General features: G+C 37.4%; 1 protein-coding gene across 2 annotated transcripts in view; it reads right to left on the bottom strand.

Moving 5' to 3' along the window:
- Positions 1–22,495, bottom strand: part of SLC29A1 (solute carrier family 29 member 1 (Augustine blood group)) — a 58,744-nt gene that overhangs the window by 22,348 nt on the left and 13,901 nt on the right. Inside the window, exons 1-2 of one of the 2 annotated variants that reach the window (XM_015825308.1) lie at positions 12,240–12,257; positions 4,144–4,219 (exon numbers count right to left, since the gene is read on the bottom strand). In XM_015825308.1, coding sequence (XP_015680794.1) covers positions 4,144–4,169 — 26 coding nt within the window. In that variant the 5' untranslated portion in view covers positions 4,170–4,219; positions 12,240–12,257. Of the gene's footprint in view, positions 1–4,143; positions 4,220–12,239; positions 12,258–22,495 lie in introns of those variants that run through there. The other variant, XM_015825307.1, reaches the window with a different exon arrangement.

Here is a 22,495-nt window from a genome sequence, read left to right as displayed (position 1 = left end):
TGGACTAATCGTTTAAAAGACTCTCATATAGACTGAAAATTTAATACTGTTAATATGGCTTCGAGAAGATTGCCAACAACTGCAAAACCGATTACATCTCCAACTTCTCAGCCGCTTCAACCTATTCCTAAGCCGATTTCACACCCTCCACCCCCGCCATCTTCTTCACCCCCGCCGCCCTCTGGTAAAGAATTACAAGATTTTATGTTACAAATGACTGAGATGTTTCAAAAATTGGAAGCTAAATTTGATAATAAGATTGACCAATTAATACACCAACAACAAGATTTAGTAAAGCAACAAGAGGGCTTTCGGATGAATGTGACAACTGCCTTTCAGGGCTTGGCTGAATATGTGGACGGAGTGGCAGAGAGGGTGGACGAAAATGAACAGAAGGCTGAAGCGAATGAACAGAGATTGGATACAATGGAGGAGAGTTTGGAAAATGTTAAAGGTGATATTTTGATTACACAATTTCGTGATATGGAATATGCAATTAGGATCCGCGGGTTGGCTGAGGATCCAAAAGAGAATTTAAGAGAAATAATTCCAGAAGCACTTATGGATGTCCTGGAATGTGGACATGAAATTCATGGGGAGATAGAACGTGTTTTCCGGGTAAATTCGTGGGTTGCTCGCCAGAAACAATTGCCAAGAGACGTGGTCGTCTATTTCACTAGAAAATCAAGACGGAATGAAATAATGCAGCTTTTCTTTCAACAAAGATTCAAGATTCTAAATCAAGATATTATTCTCTTAAAAGAAATCCCAGCGAAAATGCTTAAAGCGCGACGTGATTATGCTTTTCTGGTGCAGGAGTTCAAGAACAGACAAATAATTTTTAGATGGGATGTACCAGTGGGTATAACTGTAACAGTGGCTGGTAAGCGTTACAGAATTAATTCGATTAAAAAGGCAAAAGAATGTATGGCGTCTGTGTTACAAGCGGAGTGTCCAATTACACCTCAAAAGGATGATACGGCTGAGCATCTGACTGTGGACCTCCCTTCTGCTTCCGGCACCAAGGATGTAAATGGGCGTTCAAAGGATGATGGAAAAGAACAAAGAGTGACCCGCGCAGCTCACAGACGCAAGGAGAAGGAACAACTGACAGCCCGCCAAACAGCTGAGAGCTCACCATCTGCCACTTCTGAGCCAGTAGGTGGCGCTCGACCTAAGGTTTTTGTTAAAGCTTATGCTTCAAGCATTGCCATAGGACTGAAATCTTCTAATGCATAAGATCTCATCTTGGAATGTGGGGGGACTTAACACGCCCCATAAAAGACGCAAGATTTTTCATTATTTAAGACATTTTAATAATGATATCACATGCTTACAAGAGACTCATATTGTGGCTAAAGACCAAAAATTATTGTTAAATGCTAAGCTTGGAGAACTGTTTGCTGCACCTGCCTTAAAGAAAAAAGCTGGGATTGCTTTATATATTAAAAAACATCTTTCACCCATTTTAAAAGAAGCTGATAAAGAAGGAAGATTCTTACTTGTGGAAATAAATTTAAATGGAAGAAAGTGTTTAATAGTGGGGGTTTATGCTCCTAATCAACTGTCATCTCAAAAGTTATTTTATAGACAATTACATCAGAAGATTGTGGCTTTGGATTATAATTCTTTGATTTTTATGGGGGACTGGAATGGGGTACCTGATACTTTAAAAGATAAAAAGACAACTTCTAGGGATGTGGCCCTTTCCAGGCTCCCCAAATCTTTTTTTGCGATGAAGGAAGATTTGGAGTTGGTGGATGTTTGGAGATCACAACACATGAATGAACGTGACTTTACTTTTTTTTCTCATAGACATGAGTCTTTCTCAAGGATTGATTTTGTCTTGTTATCAACTGACTTGCTTACTGACTGTAATAAAACAAAAAATTTTCCTAGAGCTTTGTCAGATCACAGTATGGTATGGATTGAGATAGGTCAACATAAGAAAAGGAAATCTTGGAGAATGAATGAAAACTTGTTCAACCATGAGGAGAAGCTCAAAGTTTTGAAAGATTACATGGAAGAGTTTTTTCAACTTAACTTGAATAAGGAAACCCCTACACATATTGTGTGGGATGCGAGTAAAGCTTATTTGAGGGGTTTGTTAATCTCTATGAACAATGCATATAAACGTAAGCAAATACAGAGTAGAATAAACTTGGAAAAAGAAATTGGGATTAAAGAAAAATTATTATCTCAGCGGCCAACAGATATTAACTTGAAGGCTTCTATTAAACTACTTAAGGATCAATTTAATATGTTAATTGCTGATCAGGTGGCCACCAACTTGAAGTATATTAAACATAATACATTTGCTAATGCAAATAAACCAGGGAGATGGTTGGCCTACCAATTACGCAAGAGACAGAAAGCTAGACTTATATCCAAAGTTGTGGTTAAAGGCCGCGAGGTTCATCAACATGAATTGATCAAGAAAGCGTTTATAGAATTCTACTCACACTTATATGCTGCTGGGTCTACAAAAATTGAGGACATTGATAAATACATGCAAATCTCACCTATATACAAACTTACATCGGAACAACAGAAATTGATGAATGATGAGATCACTGCAGAGGAAATTTTAAATGCAATTAAACAATTGAAAACTGGCAAAGCTCCTGGTACGGATGGTTTGACAGCAACTTATTATAAATCTTTGTCAGCTGAATTGATCCAACCCTTAAAAGTCTTATTTAATAGGATTATGTTGGGAGAACAAGTACCACAGTCATGGACAGGAGCTTTTATATCTTTGATACCGAAGGATGAGAAAGATATTTTGGAACTCAAGGATTATAGACCTATCTCATTGTTGAATGTGGATTACAAACTTTTTGCAAAAATTTTGGCTAATAGATTGATGCAGATATTGCAATATTATATACATGATGATCAGACTGGTTTTATATCTGGGAGATACATGAAGAATAATATTAGACAAATTTTGAACTTATTGGAATATTTGGATAAGAATAATCAAGTGCCATCGGCTTTTATTTTTTTGGATGCGGAGAAGGCCTTTGACAAATTGGACTGGCAGTTTTTAAACAAAATACTGGACTATATGAATTTTGGAGATCAATTTAAGACAGCCATAAAAGCAATATATCAAAAACAATCCGCTCAAATAATTATTAATGGAGACTTGACAGAACCTATAGAAATACAAAAAGGCACCAGACAAGGTTGTCCACTTTCTCCACTACTATTTGTATTGTCTTTAGAAATTTTGCTGTCTAGAATCAGAGAATCACCAATGATTAAAGGCTTAAAGATTTTTACTAAAGAATATAAACTTACAGCTTTTGCTGATGATTTAGTTTTTACATTAACACAACCAATCAAATCATTGGAACTTTTGCTACAAGAATTACATCAATATGGCAAAGTGGCTGGATTTAAAATTAATGTGAATAAGACTAAAATTCTTACAAAGAATATGATTGTTAGGGACAAAGATCAACTTATGCAGATGTCAGGATTTGAAGTGGTTAACAAANGATGCTTTATTGTTTATCTGCTGCTAGACTGTTAATAGCCCAAAACTGGAAGAGCCCAATTCTGCCAACGATGGGAGATTGGAGATTGAAAGTTTCGTATCTTGCTGAAATGGCAAAGATTTCGGCTTATTTGAAGAATCACTCGAATGAACAATTTTTATCAATATGGGGAAGATGGATTGTTTATATTCAAAAGAAACATAAAGTGGTAGAATACAGGTTAGGTTTTTAATTTTGCAAGTTGGTTTATTTCTACTATTTTTTCTTGTAGATTAAGATAATTTGTAGAGTTAGAGATATTAGTATATGTTTACTTTCATATGAATATTATCCTGGGATTAGGTTTGGGGAGTCCGGGGTGGGGGTGGGGGTTATTGTCATTGTGTTTACTTATGATTGTTTTTTATGATTGGAAAAAAAAAAAAAATTTCTTACAGAAAAAGTATTCTAATGGGTTGCCCATAGCTGATACCAAAAATGATCCTTGTCAGGACAGTAGGACACCAACAGATGCCCAAGACTGCAATTTACTGACACCTGACTTAACGTTTAGCAAAAAGTATGTTCTGCATTTACATGACATGTGTGCACTTGTTCATGAGAGAAACAACACCATCTCACTATACAATTACTGTACCTGTCTTGGGGAGTATTGCCTGTCATAACGGCACTTTAGAATGGTTGCAGAATTGTTTTACGTCACGGTTGGTCACCTGAAAAGGAAACAATGGGGAAAAGAGAAAATAATTAATTTAAGAGGAAGAAGTAGGATAATTCATGGAGTCAAGAAACCAGATTAAAAAATAATCAGAATTTAAATTATCTACAGAAGTACAATAAATAAAATATATGTTAGTTGAAAGGGGGGAGGGGAAACAGGATTCCTCAGCCTAGTTGGGCCAATATTACTCCTAGATATGCTTTGCTATCTTTCCTCCCTTTAAGTAGTTTGGCACCCTTACAAACGAGACTTGCAAATATGTTCCATTTTATTTCTAAGAATGTTTCTGAGATATAAGTTAGACTCTGAGGTCATCTGAGAAAAGAGAGGTTATGCTTAGGACTGATGCTTTGCATTAGACAACAAAGTTTCAAAAAGTAATACAAAATAAAATGAATTAGGTGGCTCAAATGCCCTGACAAGTTCCCAAAAAGATATAATAGTTATGATCACAAACAAAGGTTTTAAGGTACAGATTGTTTATGTGCTGAGAAATTTTCTGGAAATACCCACCGTAATAAAGGTAACATAATTTAAGCACTGTAATTTTAGAAAATACATACTTCATTGTGCATATATGGACACTTTCAGAAAAATTACTATGGACCTAATTTTTGTTTAAACCTTAAGTCAGTGGCTCCCAACCTTTTCTATACCCCATACTCCTAGAACGCTTCTGATATATTCTCGCACCCCTTACAAAAGTTCGAAATAATAGCAACGAATTATGCGTATACACCATAATTTTGAAAACCCAAGTTTTCGCACCCCTTGGAATATCGTCTTGCACCCCCGGTTGGGAACCCCTGCCTTAAGTGATTAATAAATTGCTTACTATATATTATTATTTATACCATGAGATGGAGGAAATTTCGTTTCTCCATTTTAAAAAAATGAAAATAATTTAATGCATCTAAGGTCCTCCTAAATCAGTTTAATTGCTCTGTTTCAATACCCAATTTTAATGTTGTAGAATTGTCTGATTTTCACACTGAGGAGGATTTGCCAGTTTTATTAACTACTGTAGTTGAAAAGGCCTCACTATTGGAATGCCAAACGGTTCTAGGCTATTCACACGGAAAACATGACGTCAAAACCAATTCCACCTCGGATCTAGGACTTTGCATACGTAGTGACATAGAACAACAAATATTGTCAGTGTTTCCTAGAAATAAGAACCTGACAAAATGTACCAAATAGAAAAATATCTATGCTATACTGCTTGTGTAACCAGGTGGGGCTGCATCATCCTGGAGATTATCTACGACGTGGTTAACTAACAATCAACACCAACATGATGACACATAATCCTGCTTATACCCTGGTTGTAAGCACAGAAGGAAGCAAATGCTAAATGTTCTTGGCAATACACTATGTTTTGGGTTGATGAGCTTGAGAATTACCCGTGGGAAGGAAACAGAACCAAATAGTACTTTCTATGCTTCAGAATAAAGCCTACATGCTGGAGAGCTGATCTAGAGGGCTTCCATCACAGCAGGGTCTGAAATATCATATCTGATCAGTGATCTTCAGTAAGGAAATAGTGGGTTTCCCACCTTCCGGATAGGACTGAAAATTCAGCACCATAAATATAAGATGCTGAGTCTGGCATTAGATGGGGTAGAGAAAGCGCTTCACTGTCAGGAACATGGGAAGGATTAGCAGGGCTACAACATCATTTGTTCTGAGATTCAAGACCATTATTTCTGCCTCTTTCTTCCTATTAGGGAGGACAGAAGCTACAGTTACTAAGTCCTCTCTATTATTTCAACTTTGGGAATTAAGAATTCCTTTCCAGCAAAACTTTCCAGAATAAAACAAAAGGAGGGGCCTAAAAATGTAGGAAAAAAACCAAATATGCAAAAAAGTACATTTCTAATAAGCAATCGAGCCAATTTTGCAATCATGTGCCTATAAATTTGACTGTCCCTATCCAAATGCACTATATCTTATATTCATTCTTACCTAACATCATCTTGCTGAATCTGGCCTATTACTCAAGTATTGAAGTCATTTAAAATTGCAGCTTTGTCCTCTAAGATATTAGTCAATCCTCTCAAATGTGGCATATCTAAAAAATTTTAAAAACACCCCTTCATTCCATCCTCTAGTTGGAATTAGTTAGAATAACAGAGAGCCATTCTTTTATAAGAATTGGGAGACACATTGTTTGACAATCTTTTCGGGTGCCAGAATGTAAGCCAGCTAAAAAGGGGAAAAGTTATTTAACTCTAAAGGAGTAAGAATAAAGGAAGATGAAAAGGAAGCTTATCAAGAACAGATAAATAAGAAACATTTAACAGTTAAGAATATCTCTTCAATAAATCTTACCCAAATCTTGTTTTTCTCTGTTCTGACAATGACTCATCTTACACAACTTTCTTTGGAATGAATTTTTAAAAGTGCCAAAAACAACCAGGAAATCCATTGTCACCAATTTCCACAAGCATCCTGCCCTAACTGTGCAGGGTTCTGGATAAATGCCGATAACAACCTGTCACTCTGTATAATCACTATAATGGATAGTTTAAATATTTATCATCTATTATGTAGCTAAACTCTGTTTACAAAATTTGCTGGCATATTCCTTTGTCAAATCATTATTTCATCTATTTTTTAGACGCTAGCAGAACTATGGCAGTTCCTGCAAAAACTGCTTCCAAGAGTTACTGCCAACTATTTTCTCTGTACTTTCATCCCGAAGTAGTTGTTATGCAAAAACACCCTCAAAAATAGCTGAGTGGATCATACGAAATTCTTTGGGAAATGTGAGCTGGTCCTTAGATTGGGCATTTTGTCCCCTTCTTTATACATTGCAATGTGTTCCATGTGAATCAGGTCTTTTACATCTCTCATCCACATCCTTTCTCAAATATTTCTTCTACCTCTGTGAGTCATTTCAAAGAGGAAAAGTTAATCCAGAGCATGGCTTATCCAATTTTGAATGTAACATCACTACAAATGTGAAGCATCCTTCACCACTGTATAACACTGAGTTATGTTACCAACAACTATGGTGGTTCACTTAACAACCACCACAAAAATGTTGTAAAATTGGGTTCAGTCATGTGGGTACCTCAACTTATGACTGTAACTACTTACAAGGAGAAATCTGATCCCAACTGTGCTTATACGTCAAGGATTATCTGAAGAATTGGGGAGGGGGAAGGTGGAAGAAGATTACAATCCATCAGAGAAGTATACCTCAAAAACAAACAAGAGACCCAAAGCAAATAGATATCTTGCACAATGAAGCCTGAGGGAATTCCAGTCATTAGATAAATGGCTGGAGTAGTGGACTGAACTCAAGGAGAATTTAAAACCCTGGATAAGAATGCCAGAAAAACAATGACAATGAATGATGCACTTCATCAATGCAGCAATGTAGACAGATTCTACTTATCAAGGAAAATAGGTGGGCATGAAATGTTGCAAGTACAACAAACAGTTGAAAAAGAGAAAAGGGCATTGGAAGACAATCTGAAGGGTAGTGAAGAAGATGCACAGAAGCTAGTACAGTATACCAGGAAAGCTTACTAACTGCTGGAGAGACCAAACTGGTCTACAAGAAAGACCAAATGAAAAATAGAAAAGAGACATGGCAAGGCAAAGTATTTACATGGCCAGAACATTAAGAAAAAAATAGCAGGTAAAACAACAAGTCTTGGGAATGGCTAAGAGCAGGAAAGTTGAAGAAACAACCAGAGGGACTAATTCTGTGTGCACAAGACCAACCTTTAAGAACAAATGCATACAAAGCCAGAATTGGGAAGAAAGCAACAGGCAGCAATTGCAATCTTTGCAAAGAAGCTGAAGAAACAATGGACCACCTAATTAGCTGCTGCAAGAAGATTTGCACAAACTGATTACAAACAATGATATGACAAAGTAGTATCAATGGTGTTCTGGAATATCTGCAAGAAATACCATTTACCTGCAAGCAAGCATTAGAGTAGTAGAACCACAACATAGATGAAGTAATTGAAAATGAAGAAGATAAAGTGCTCTTGGAATTTACGCAGAATTCAAATAGACAAGCATCTGTCACATAACACCCCAGGCTTAACCATTGTCAATAAGACTAATACATATTTAGTTCCTAATTCTTTATTCTTTCCTCTAGCCATCGATAAAATAAGTCCCAAGTTTGATAATATTTCGTTTCTTCTTTTTCTTTCAGCCTCAAAGTCAGTCTACCCATCTCCGCGCATTCTAGTATTTTTTTAATTATTTCTTCGTCTGATGGTATTTCTTCATTTTTCCCATACTGCACAAATATAATTCTTGCCGCTGTTGTGACATGCAAAGTCAAATATATGCTTTGTTTATCAGTCTTTTCTGGCATTATACCGAATAAAAAAAGTTCAGGTTTAAAATCTACGTGTTCTCCCAACATCTTTTCTAGCCATGCATGTATCTTTTCCCAATAACTCTTTGCTTTGGCACATGTCCACCAAACCTGGTAATAAGTGCCTGACTTATGTTTGCATTTCCAACATCTATCTGACATGTTTTTAAACATTTTTGCTAGTCTTGTCAATAAGAAAGACAATGGTAGAGTGGCAATACCTGGAGACAGTAGAATACAACAGAAAGAACTAGAGAAGATCACAAAATATAAGGACCTATAGCAAATAGAATGACTATGACAAAAAAAAAAATGCAAAGTTATTAGGCACCTTGGATGCAATCCCAAAACATTAAGAGCACTATTTGAACCTCATTAGTCAATTGCAAAAGGCAGCTTTATATGGAACAGTTTACATCCTGCAATGATTACTTTGACACCATCTAACAGCAACATTTGCTATCCCAGGTCCTTGGGAAGGACTCAAAAGGTGGATAAAAATGCCAAATCCAGTCTCAGCATCTCGCTGACTATGCAACCAACCCTAATAATAAATCATCTTGATTCCTAAGAATATTCTTAGTCAGAAGATAGAACTGCAGATCACAAAACCAGCCATGGTATTCAGAGATGATCACAGAAATGGCACAGTTTTATTTCAAGTGTTACTACTCCAGATATCAATTAGATATATTTTAGTGGGGTAAAATTTATTTTAAAAATTTATAAAAATGTCCATACAATGTACAGGAGAGAGGAGTTTTGTATTCTTAATTGAAGATATTATGAAAAAGATTGATTTTAAATAAGTTACGATTGTATTTAAAAATGATAGCGCACACAGTCCTATATATCCCATATTTGAATTAAAAGTTATCTGCTTCATGTCACTTCTTAACCTTCTTTACAATTTCTCACTGTTATGAAACAGATAAGTATCAAATATATCAATAACGGGAATCCAATTAGTTGTTTGGATTAAAAGTACTAAACTGATAGATCAGCCATTACTCAAATAAAACAAGTTAGATATGGGCTGACTCCAAATGTATGAATTTTAAAATTCAATACTGTACAATTCCATAAAAATAACTACAGAACTGTTTGAATACATGAGATTTGTCATTGGTTATCAATAGAGCCATATTATTCAAGTGTAATCATAGAATGAAGTCTTACATATAATTTATCTGGGATCAAGTTCCACTGAAAACAACTAGGACTTACTTTTCAGCAGACATGGGTAAGATTATGTTATGGAAAACTTTGTACCATTTTAAAACCTTTGATAAACAAACATTTATCTACCTTAACACATTGCAAACCCCAACCAACAACATTAGACCAGCAGTACAATCAGCAGTTACACGCTAAGAGAACTTTTTTGCTTTGCTCTTTTACATTTATGCTCCTGCTTCACTTATTTTAACCTTGTTCTGAAATAAGGAGATACCATCATTTTGTCCAAAAGGATCCCCATTTTGTCTGAAAGGATCTCCAAAGATCTTGGAACTTGGCCTTTCCTGTCCTGTCTCTTTCTCCCTTTCTTTCTTCCCCTGTTCTTAAACTGATATTCTCTGCTCTGGAGCTATCTTAGTTGTTTTCATTGACATTACTGTATAGTCTATTGGGAAAAAAACACAACAAAAGTAAAGAAAAGCAGCACAGGAAGAATTTTATAACAGGTATGTTTTTTTAAATATATAAACAAACATTCGCTTTGTTTGACAATCAGGAGACTTCGTCATCTTAGGTAAATTAATGTATAACATACATTATGTCAAGGCACTTTCTTGTGGTTTGCTGATATTCAAAGAGACACAAACACACTGCTTTATCAAAGAGCAGTTGTTTCCTGAAGAGCCTAACGGCCCTAACCTATCATCCACCTAACTCAAAGTTAGCCTTTCAAATCTATTGTCAGAGATGACTGAATCCCAAACTAACCATCTGTAGTATCACCATTATAATATGGTCTATCTTTGGAATGTCACGGATCTGTTGGACTTTAATTTCTGTAAGTTTCCAGCTTGCATATACGTAATTGCTTTGTAGTCCAACAAATGAGGGGGAACTATTTGGCTAAAGCTCAAACTGTGTGTGGCGTTTTTTGGTTTTTTTTGATAGCCTCCATTTGCAGCTATTACTTTCTCAAGTGGGAACACTGGAGCAACCAGTGAGAACAGTTTCTGAATGAAATGGATGTAAAAGGAGGGTACTGTTTTGTTACATTTCTATTCTGCATTATAACTGAGATATGGAATTGAGGGAAGTTGTCCAAAGCATGGGTCCCCAACCCCTCGGGGTGACTCAGGCCGCAGTAACGGCAGGTGAGTATGCGCACAGCTCCGCATGCACAAGCGGTGGGGAAGCGCATGTGCAGCTCCATTTGTGAGAGTGGTGGGTGCCCATGCCCACCGCTTGTGCAAATGGAGTTACGTGCACGCACACATTAGCCCACTGCTCACGCAGAACCATCCCCTCTCCCCCCCAGCCCACAAAACTGGAAAGTTTGGGGAACTCTGATCAAAAGTACTGTATGATTCAAATGAAGCTTGGATGTTGTTGAATTTATTTAGTACTTAATAACTGAAAATGTAGATGAATGTTGTCCCCACATACAGAAAAATGGATTGAATGATCCTCCCTTTATTAGTGCAGAAAAAGTTATTTTCATTAGCCATGGAAATTGCTCCCACTACTGAAGTTTTCACTGCAATCTTATAAGATTCAGCATTGTAAATGACAGCAATATTCAATAATAAACAGTTTTGTGATTTCTTTATTTATGATTTAAATGCACTGAAGTAATGCAACCATGTACATCCACTGAAACTTCATTTATAGCCCAACAAGGATTAGATACTAGTAAAGGGAATTGATGAAAGACTAAATCAGAAACTTAGAGCAGTTTGTACGCAACTATTTAGATTTAAGTATAACTATAAGAAAAAAGTGCAACACAAAATTTAAATTAATCAAATAATGCTCAGAGGGAAAGAGATTTATCCTTTTTGCTTATATAAACTGTGGGTGCCATACTGAAAATATCCAAGTTGTTATACCAACTGCCAAGCTGGCTCATTTATCATTATATGTTATTCTTTGGAGGGCAAAGCTAGGCCAATTTGCATGGGCTTATTACTTCTACACCTACATATAAACATTCAGAATAGGCCTTTGTGTATTTACATTTTTTCCCTTAAGGTGGTATAAACTTAAGAGCCACTGGACATTATAGTCATGTTGACATTATAGTCATGTTATAAACATTATAATCAAGTCAACACCCAATTTTTCAGGAAGCAGCATGAAAAGACTCTATTCCTCAATCTTCAAAAGGCCTTTGCCACAGCAAATATCAACTGGAGCCAGATTTCCCTTAGAAACAACTGCCAATATCCAAAAGACTAATTGGTTGTTTGTACCCTTCTCCCAGACCTCTAGCTCTATATATACTCATCCATCAGAGAAGTAATACTACGCAGGACAGTTCTACACAAGATAATTCAGTGTCTGAAATTAATAACATCCGTAATTAGACCTTACTAGTCAAGCAAACGGTAAGGGCCCTTTTTCACTTTGCCTAACTTTTTATCATGTAAAATAATCCCATTTCTAATTTTGCTTCTTTCAGACACTATATAAATGAGTTAAATTATACCTTCAAATCTCAGACGGGGTGGACAGGATTGGGCAGAAATATCTCCGTTCCTCTGACTTTAGCTCCTCTAATCTTAAAATAACATTGAAATAAAACCTATGCAGAGTTCTGGGGAATTTGTCACCTCTGCACAGGCTACATTTGCCAAGAGCTCCTGCAGAACGCCTTTGAGGAATCAACAGATTTGGTATCTAAGCTGAACCATCTGCTCTTGACAGTGTTCATGGGACAGATCACTAACAAGTGCCCCTTTGAGAAGAAGGCACAATCCAGAAAAGCAGACGGTGATAATTCTAGGCATCACAAGATTTTCCAGAACAACAATGGATGGGTAAAACTAATATGCCCATCCTTGTTCTTACCCATCATGTGTTGATGTCTGAAAAGTGAAACCCCTGAATAGGGATAATTAATCTTTTCTCTCTCACATACACATCTAGGCATATGTGTTGCTTGCCAAAAGTTATAGCTTCGTTTCCTGTCATCTTCTGGTTTTCACTTATATTAGAGACAATGTATATACTGGTAAACAGTAACTACATGGAGCAGGATTGTCATATGACAGCCTTGTGGTTAGAAATAAGTCTCTCCAGTGACTTGAATGATGTCCTACTCAATTAGTTTTCAGCAAAATCAAACAACTCAAATCACATTTTCTTACTGGTATTTGGTGGCTAGAAAGGAAAAAGTTGGCAATGCTGAATTTTTACCTACACTTTTTTGGGTTTTTTCTTCATTACAAGTAACTACTTTAAACGTATTGTTATCATACTGTTGATATTATTATTAACCTTTAACAAAAAGAGAGTAATGTTTAATGACTACATTTTTAAAAAATAGGAAACTGTTATTTTAAGTTGTCCTCTGTTTGATCCTTGCTTTTTAATTAACACATGGAAGAGAGGCTGCTTAAACAAGTTAGCTCTTTCAATTTACTCTCACATATTGTGAGATAACAAACTTCCCATTTTGACCCGAATTAAATAATTATTTCCCTCCTTTGTCTTAGCAAGCACCCGATGCCCACTAGACCAGCGGTTCTCAACCTATGGGTCGCGACCCCATTTGGGGGTCGATCGACCATTTCATGGGGGTCGCCAAGCAAGGCTGTCCGCCATTTTTTCCCCTTTTCCGGCGGGTGCCTTACTTCCCTTGGGCTGGGCCAGCTGGTGGTCGGCCTGCTCCGTCTCTGCCGCTTGCCAGCTACGCCTAGGCTGGTGCAGGGGGCGGAACCACGCATGCGCGGCGCTCCCGGGCAGGGAAAGTCCTCGACTTACGACCGGTTGGGTAGTCCTCGACTTACGACCGGTTTAGTCCTCGACTTACGACCGGTTGGGGGTCGCGGCATTAAAAAGGTTGAGAACCACTGCACTAGACCATTGTTTCTCATCCTCAGCAATTTTAAGTTGTGTGCATTGCTCCTAGCATGGACTGGCTGGGATTTTCTGGATGTTAAAGTCCGTACATCTCAAAGTTGCTGAGGTTGAGAAACACTGTATTAGACACTTTTTTTTCTTCTGTTCAATCATGTCTAATTCTCAGAGACTTCTTGTCCCTGAAGTTTTCTTGGCAAGGTTTTTCAGAAGTAATTTGCCACTGCCTCCTTCCTAGGGCTAAGAGAAAATAATTGGCCCAAGGTCACCCAGCTGGCTTTGTGCTTAAGGCAAGTTCCTGCTCTGATTTTAGACCATACTGGCTCTCAAAGAACTCAAATCCTCACTAATATATAAGCTTCCTTTGCTGATACCTAAACTAAGCAAATCTTGGGGGGGGGGGGGGAAGGAATAAAGAGCTATGAAACTTGCCCAATAAAATCAACCCCTTTGTGTGAGTCATGCCTCACTGCAATCCAAACTGACTGTGGTTGTACTGAGAGCATCATTCAACAGTGCTATAAGCATAAGGACTATTCTAATAAATATCAGTCCTGGTGTCTTTCCTAGTGTTCACCTTTTTTGATATCTGACCTGCAACTGCACTAGTTGGCAAGAACTGTGTAAAAAAGATTCACTGTTAAGACAATGTTATATAGTTATTTTATGATGGACAATAAAATCTTAACAGGAACTAGAAGTGGAGCTGGAGTTCAGATCCTTCTTTTCTAAATCTATGAAAGTAAACTAATTCTTCCTTCACCTTGGTCCTACCTGCTGAAATCTTTTACAATGCTCTGGGAAGTATAAAGGGTATAGTATGGCTTCTGCATAATTTACTGGTTGCTCATCCACTGTGGTGCTCTGTTAGCCTATGGCTAAACAAAATCTGAGTACGTACCTCTCAGTTCACCAAGCTTCTTCTCCAGACTCTGCCTTTCTTCCCAGGCCTCACAAGTTTCCCTTACTCTAGTATTAGAAGAAGTTTCATCTAAACAACTACAGTAGTCCTCAACCTACAATCACAACTGAGCCCAAAATTTATGTTGTTAAGCAAGAAAGGTTTTAAGTGAGTTGGGCCTCATTTTATGACCTTTTTGCTACAGTTAAGCGAATCACTGCAGTTGTTAACTGAATTGTATGGTTGTTAAGCGAATCTGGCTTCCCCCATTGATTTTGCTTGTTGGAGGTCGGCTGGGAAGGTTACAAATGGCGATCACATGACTCTGGGACAGAGCACGTGTCATAAATATATGCCAGTTGCCAAATGCCCGAATTTTGATCACATAATCACGGGGATGCTGCAACAGTCGTGTGTGTAAAACAGTCATAAGTCACTTTTTTTTAGTGCCATTGTAACTTTGACCGGTCATTCAGTGAATGATTATAAGTAGAGGACTACCTATATAAGTTAGGGCAAGCCTATCTTGTATCTCCAGTGCTGAGAGAGGCAAACTCTCTACCATCCCAGCCTGATAAACTCTTTCCTGTGCAGCCCAGAATCTCTCGATGGAAGGCAGTCCTTCTGGGCACAAAGAATGACACCTTCTGTCCTTTTTTTCTCTCTATGTGCATAAAGTTTCCAAAAGAATTTACCAATTATAATTGTAATTATAAATATACAAAATCTAGAAGTGAATTCCACTTGAGGACTAAGCTTAAAATATTATTAGCAAAAATAGCCACGGCCCCACCTAATTCCATTTGGCTAAACTGCCTTTCCCCTTGGCCTGTGTTACCCCAATTCTTGCCAAAATACTCATAATGTTGCAAAATATATTGTACTCAGAAAAAAGTGCAAAGTTCATTCTGAACATTTAATCACTTTCGTAGATGGATATAATTCAAAGTAACTCCTTAAGTTCCAGCATACAAGAGCACCCCTTTTCTGGCTGCAGAGAGACTGATGGCCTCTTCATTTCTTCCAGAGGTATAAATTCCTACAGAGATTTGCTGTTTTATGCCAGACCATCATTCTGTTTAAAGGCAAATGCCTATTTTGTGGAGACATGGAAAAGATAACAAGTATGCTATAACCAGTATCCTCAAGCTAGGAGGAGGACCCCAATAGATCTAATGCTGACTAGTCATGTCATTTTACAAATTGCTGAAAAAGAGCCTTGTTGTCATATGTTGAAAACAAATTTTATTTCCATTTCCTCTTCAACCTACCTTTTAAAAATGACCATTCATATTATTGAGAATATGGAACAGTGAACTTGCTAGGAAAAAATAATAACGATTCATATTATTTTATTTATACAGAGCATGCTGGCTGAGTAATTCTGGAAGATGAAGTCCACACATCTTAGTCACCAAGGTTGAGAAACACTGATATAGAGTGTTCTACGATCCAGCTGTCATCCGGCATCATGCTGCAGCAGAGATAAATGTGGAAAGCAGACCAGCCTCTGGATTGCAGAGAAGATGGTTTCATTGTATTTTCCTCACGAGGTTCACCTGGACTCATTTCAACAGGCTGGAGCCAAGAGGCGGCAGCCAGCAAGGCTACAACTAGGGACAAATTATCATTTGAGCTTCTTAACATGATAAGAGTAACCATTTTTGGCTGCAAGGTTACCATCAGAACAATACTGCCAAAGATAAATTGCAGCCGTCTCCAACTATGTGAAAGGATCTCTCTTCTACGTATCAAGACTGAAAGGGGAGATGTAGGCATTAACTTTTCATGTCCTGTCAAACATTCTCTTCTTTTTTAAACACTGACAGATAAGACAAGGCCTCTCCTCTCAGTGGAAAGAAAGTACTTCCTCTGTGCACCCCTGATTTTTTTTCTATAGGAGAAAAAGTACAAGGAAGCAGAAAAAATGATTTAAAAGCTGTTAAACAGTAGGCTGGTATAGTATAAGAGCCGTAGAGAAAAAAGCTCCATAATCTCATGGAACTTCTCTGAGAGTTTAATAGTACCATTTATTTTTATTTCAATATAATACCTTTTTGGTGACATCTATTTCTTCTCTAGATAGCTTTAAAATTTTATCTTAGCTGTTTTCCCCCATTAATTTTATAATGTTAAGTTTCATCTGACCTTTTTACATGTTCTATTGCAGGGGTAGTCAACCTTGGCTCTTTTATGACTCGTGGACTTCAATTCCCAGAATTCCTGAGCCAGCTTAGCTGGCTCAGGAATTCTGGGAGCTGAAGTCCACGAGTCATAAAAGAGCCAAGGTTGACTACCCCTGTTCTATTGTATTGGTTATTTTTGTTTGGATTGTTATTTTTAATTACTATGGGTGGGCTTCACTGGGAGACACCTGAATGCAGATTTTGCAAACGATGAACAAACATTTTCTTTCATGTTAAGCTTGGCCACCTTCTTTGGATTTGCATTGCAAAATCTGGTGTGGCTGCAACATTTCCATATTACCACAGTTGGTCACTAGCATATTAGTTGTAAAAATGAGCCAAGGAAGGCTTGAGTCAGATTACTGGATTTATTAAAGAAATTAAAATAAACAAATTAAAAGTATTCAATTTTTTAATTGTTTTGTTTTGTTCCCTGGATTGAAAAAAAATTTATATTTGGAAAGCACACATTGCTGATTTATTCCTAGCTCACAGGGTTTCTTCTTTGCAATATGCTTTTGCACAATCCTCCTCACTGTTCCAGCTATGGGCTTAGCCAATATGGGAAGGCTGATATACAGTTGTTAGCCAAAGGCCCCAATTTGTGCCCTTAATACAGCTGTTAGTTCTGACTGGAAACAGAATTAACTAGAAAACAGTTATTACTTCACAGTGGATTGCTGAATATATGGTGTGGTCCCAAAACAAAGAGGTCATACTATTTCTAGTAGAAGGTCATCTTTATTTGACAAGAAAACAGCACAGCAGAGGGCCAGTTTGCTGTAGTGGTTTGTAGTCAAGAGGATACCCTTGGGCCAGCAACTCTCTCTCAGCCCTGGAAAGAAGCTTATGAATGTTTCAATTATGTATTTTACCTTTGTGAACTGCCAAGAGTCCCTTGGAACTGTGGCATATTACAAATATGGAAATGAAATTATGTCCAACAAGATGCCTATACATTTAATAACAAATGGCACGGTGGTGGCCTCCAATGTAAATGTTTATTTTATTTTTGTAAAATGGCCGCCCATCTTAAGCAACTCTGGGTGGCTTATGAGATACTGCCTTTTGTACTGTAGTGTGTACTTTATGTTATTGTTTAATCAAAAGAAAATGCTGTTTATATGAAAGATTCAAACACTCTAGCACCTTTCTAAGTGTAAGCCATTTCTGAATTTTTCTTGTATTAAAGTGAGGAACCCTGAGGTCATTTAAGAGCTTTTCTCAAGCCTCTGTAAGGTCCTGTGCTGCGGCAGGCTGACATATAGGACTGCAGCCTACATTACTAAAGTGAGCCACATCTTAATATATTTCAGTTTGGAAATGACGAAGCGATGAATGGCCTTACATAAGCAAGACAACCACTTGTGTCCTGAACGAAATTAGAGAAAAAAGTATAATGAGATGAAACTATTTTTTAATATTTTTACTTATTCCTACATAACGTTTAAGAAACCACTACAGCAGTATTAAAAAGACTTCACAAATCATCTGTCCAACACCCTGCTCAGTGTGGGATCTACCAAACGATTTCAGACAGAAGGCTTTCTGGCCTCTGTTTGAAGACCTCAGATGAAGCAGTATATAGCATTTCATTGTGCAACGTGTCACACTAGTAGTTGAAAGAAATTTCTTGAGAGAGTAGTTCAATATTTAACCTAACTCTACTTCCTTGTAGTTTCTGGTCCTGTCATCCGAGCAAAACAGAACAAATCTATGCCCTCCTTTCTATGAGAACTCTAGAAATCTGAAGACTGCTACCTTTATTTCCTCTTATTCTTCTCTTCTGCATGCTAAAAATATTTATTCAATAATATTCTTCAAACTGATGTGGAATCATTAATGCGTATTTTTGGGATGTGGTCATTCAGCCCATTATGACTGTATCTAACAATTGTATTATCAAGCCCATGTTTTACCATTTTATTTTATTAATGAAGCTATAAGATTTTGTCAAATCTTTAGAGCTGCTTAGATCAAAGTATACTATATCCATTAATTTCCCCATCTATTAATCTAATAATGCTGAGAGAGAGAGAGAGAGAGAGAGAGAGAGAGAGAGAGAGAGAGGAAGTTAGTTTGACATGACTTGTGACAACAAGCCCAAATTGATTCTTGTTAATTGTTACATTCCTATCCATATGTCCATAAACATACTGTTTAATAATCTCCTCAAGAACCTTGTCCAGTGTATATTAAAATTCTCCTGCTCCGCCTCTTTCCCCACTGAAGCAAGGGCATTTTCTCCTCCATTCTTCTAGGGTCATGACATTTTTCCAGTTCTCAAATTCTACAACTGGTGGCTCCACAATCACCTGTGCTAATTACTTCAGTAGCCTAGGATAAAATTAATCTGACCCTGAGCACTGCATCCACAAATTTTGTATTAATGTGTAAGGCCAGGGTACCCGAGTGTCATGTAGATCCATTGGCAGGATCATGAAAGTGTTTAAAGAAAGACTGGCAGGGAGATGGCAGCCTGGCAGCTCACCTTCTTGTATTGGGCAACTCAGTGGATTGCCCAAAAACAGTGCAGTCTTGTTTAGCAGGTGGCAAGCCAAGGTTTCTCATGCTGAACAGGCATTGCCATCTAGAAACTATTGAGTAATTTTGCACTTAGCACCATGTAATTGGGTGGAGTTGTGCAGAGATGCAGCAGAGATTCTTATTGGGCACTTATATGAAGGGATGATAGAATAGTGACCAAAAAGCTATTGGTCACATGTGAAATGCATAGAAACAATCCTTTAGAAAAGTCTACATATCGATTTTCTGTATACAATAGAACAATCTACCCTGCTTGCCTGGCAACAATACTTTCAAAATAGTATTGTCTGCTCTAAATCTATGGCAGCTTCCAAGTGTAGCTTTTTTTGTGCAGTTGCCCAATCTCATCACAGGATGCTGACCTCCAAGACCTCGAAGATCCCTTCCAACTCTGTTGTTCTGTTAAATAACCAGATATCACTTTCCATTTGTAATCCTCCATGTTTTCTTATCTCTTCCTCCATCCTTTTTCTTACCAAAAGGGGAGCAAAAATAGCTATACTGTGAAATGTCTTCACTAAAAGTACACTAAGCCATTTGTATGATAACATCTCAAGTTTCTATGTATTGCTCTCGTATTTTTATATAAAAAGCACAGATCTCTCCCTAGAACAGGGGTGTTAAACTGCTGGCCCACAGGCCAGTTTCATCATACCAAAGCAGCGCCCACCCCATTGCCGGCAATGCAAAAAGAGTCACGATACATCGCATCACGTGACGTGGCGAGTTTGACACCCGTGTCCTAGAAAGTGTTTATATTAACTGAAATATAATACAGTTATCAGAACACAAGGGATGAAATTTAATATTTCAGTTAGAACAAGTCAGGCCTTAAGTTTTGATCCATATCTTTATGCTACAATAACACTGCCATTCATGCTGAAATGGCAGATATGTCTGCTATATAATTTTCTGCAGGATGTTATGGTTTTTCTTCTTCCTCAGCTATTATCTTAATCCTTGCAAAAATCCTACACAGAAAGCAGAATGATGCAAGGATATTTAGGCAAAATCACTCCAGAAGCATGTAAGTTTGCACTAACATTCCAATAGATTACATTCAAACCATTTCTATGGCATATGGATAATCACTATTCTTTCATTCCACTACTGAAATTAATACAATCCAACCAAACAGCGGGTTAGTAGCACAATCTGGAATGTACTATAAAACAAAAATAATTCTGAACATCTCACATTGGCAAAGTTGTGAGATAACATAAAGGCCTGCTATGGGATGGCAAAAGAGGCAGTCTCCTCCATCTTCATAAAGGCCCATGTTTTCACTCAGCCATTATTTATGCCTAGCTGCTCCCTTCCAGATATATGAGGCTTCTGCTCTTCTCCAATTCAGCATTGGGGCCATTTCAAAACCTAGCAGCTGGTTCTAATTCAAAGATAATGTAGCCGAAACCAAAATTCAGGACAGCATGTTCTACATGCTAAAAATAATTTCTTTAAAAATGAAATTCAAGCTGAGAGTGGCAGACATAGTCCTTGTGGGTCATGACTGATCTCACAAAGAAGACTGACAGTTTGGTAGGCAATCATTACTGGAGGAACATCATATTTATGGTTTTGATTCAGTTTACTTCATGAGATAGTAAGGGCTAAAAAGCTGGGTCCATTTCAAGCCAAGCTTCTAGCCAACCATTCACATCACATTAAACCAATATTCAAATGTTAAAAAGAGATGGGATTAATGCAAAAGCAAATATTGCATAGCATAATGAATTCTAATATGAAATCCATGGACAGGAATAGTAGTTATCAAGGGGAAAGAAAGGACAAAAGAAGAAGCATGCAAATGGATACAAAACAGCTGCCAAACACACAACAAGCACCCCTACTGACTACCAATATCACTAATCAATAAAAGCAGAGAGGAAAAAGATAGTACACACAGAAAATTCTGCTACCACCGAAAATTGAAAACAATTATTTAAGAAATATTTTCTTACCCCGCTCCAGAGCTTTAGAATCTCAGGTCTTCTAATCTACCTTCTAACTATAATTCAGTTCACTCTTTCAAAAGACATTGCTGCCTTTACATATGGCACTAAGTCACGGCTTGATCACAATGGCTAAATCCTAAATGACTGGACTACCTGATAATAATAATAATAATAATAATAATAATAATAATAATAATAATAATAATAANGCCACTCTCATCGCCACTAGGTAGGATCTAACATGTATCCTTACCTGTGTTCGCGCGGATTCGGTTCGGCTGGCCCTCCAACATCTCTCTAGGCGTCTTTTCCGGCGTTTCATCTCTCTCAGCTCCCCGGAAAACCAGGGAGCCAGTCGAGACCCACGCCGGGTCAGAGGCCGCAGAGGCACGACTCGGTCCAATGCAGAAAGAAAGTAGTCTTCCCTGCTACGATATGAAAAAACATAAATTATCATCCCTTTAAACAAATGGTAAAGACTGTCCATATTAGGCTTTAGAGCCTAATGTATGTATGTACACATCCCTTGTAAAAACCCTTCTATTCCAGGGACTCCTGATTTGTATAATTTTAACGTTTTTGTGCAGATTCAAGAGCCTGCAGCTAGAGTTTCACTGATATGCCTGCCTTCAAGGGAAATCTCTAGCTATACTAGCATGTGTTGATGTTATAATCCAGACTGATTCCTAGAAAGACAGTTGCAAAGAGATGCTTTATATCTGGATTTCTTGGAAAACAGAAGAATTCAGCTTACATCCATTCCTATCAATTCCCTAATTAAAGAACGCCATTCTTAACTGAGAATTCCCCCACTGATACAATTTTTTATTTGTTATTATTTTTCAAATACTTTTATTTCCTGCTTTCTCTCTAGGAGCTCACAGTAGTGTACAAGTCCCAGTCCAACATGTTATCTAGGTTAGGAAACCATCTAGGTATTTGTCAGCTTTGTTTCATTTTAGGATTGTTCTTTCTTTTTTTGCAGATCTCTCACATCATGTTGTTATGTGAGGATTTGGGAATGTGTCTGGTTGATAAAATGGGGCAGGGAGTTTTTGTTCTTGTGAACCCATCTTCAGAATTGGGCCTGTTCACCTATGATACCCGCTATCTGCAAAGTTTACAGTATAGTAATTTAATATAATTCTGTGGGTAACTATTATAATTTTTCTTCAAACATTTCATTCAAAAGAGATTAATGTGATGAATGGCAGCTCTTTATCTTTGGTACCTCCCAAAGAGATTTGATAACATATAAATATATATTCAATCTCTACTTGGGACAAACAGTGAG

This window comes from Protobothrops mucrosquamatus, unplaced genomic scaffold (genome assembly GCF_001527695.2).
Source record: "Protobothrops mucrosquamatus isolate PMUCROS unplaced genomic scaffold, P.Mucros_1.0 scaffold2590, whole genome shotgun sequence".
Lineage (NCBI taxonomy): Eukaryota > Metazoa > Chordata > Lepidosauria > Squamata > Viperidae > Protobothrops > Protobothrops mucrosquamatus.
Note: the sequence above shows the minus strand (reverse complement) of the source record. Positions and strands in the feature narration are given on the sequence as shown.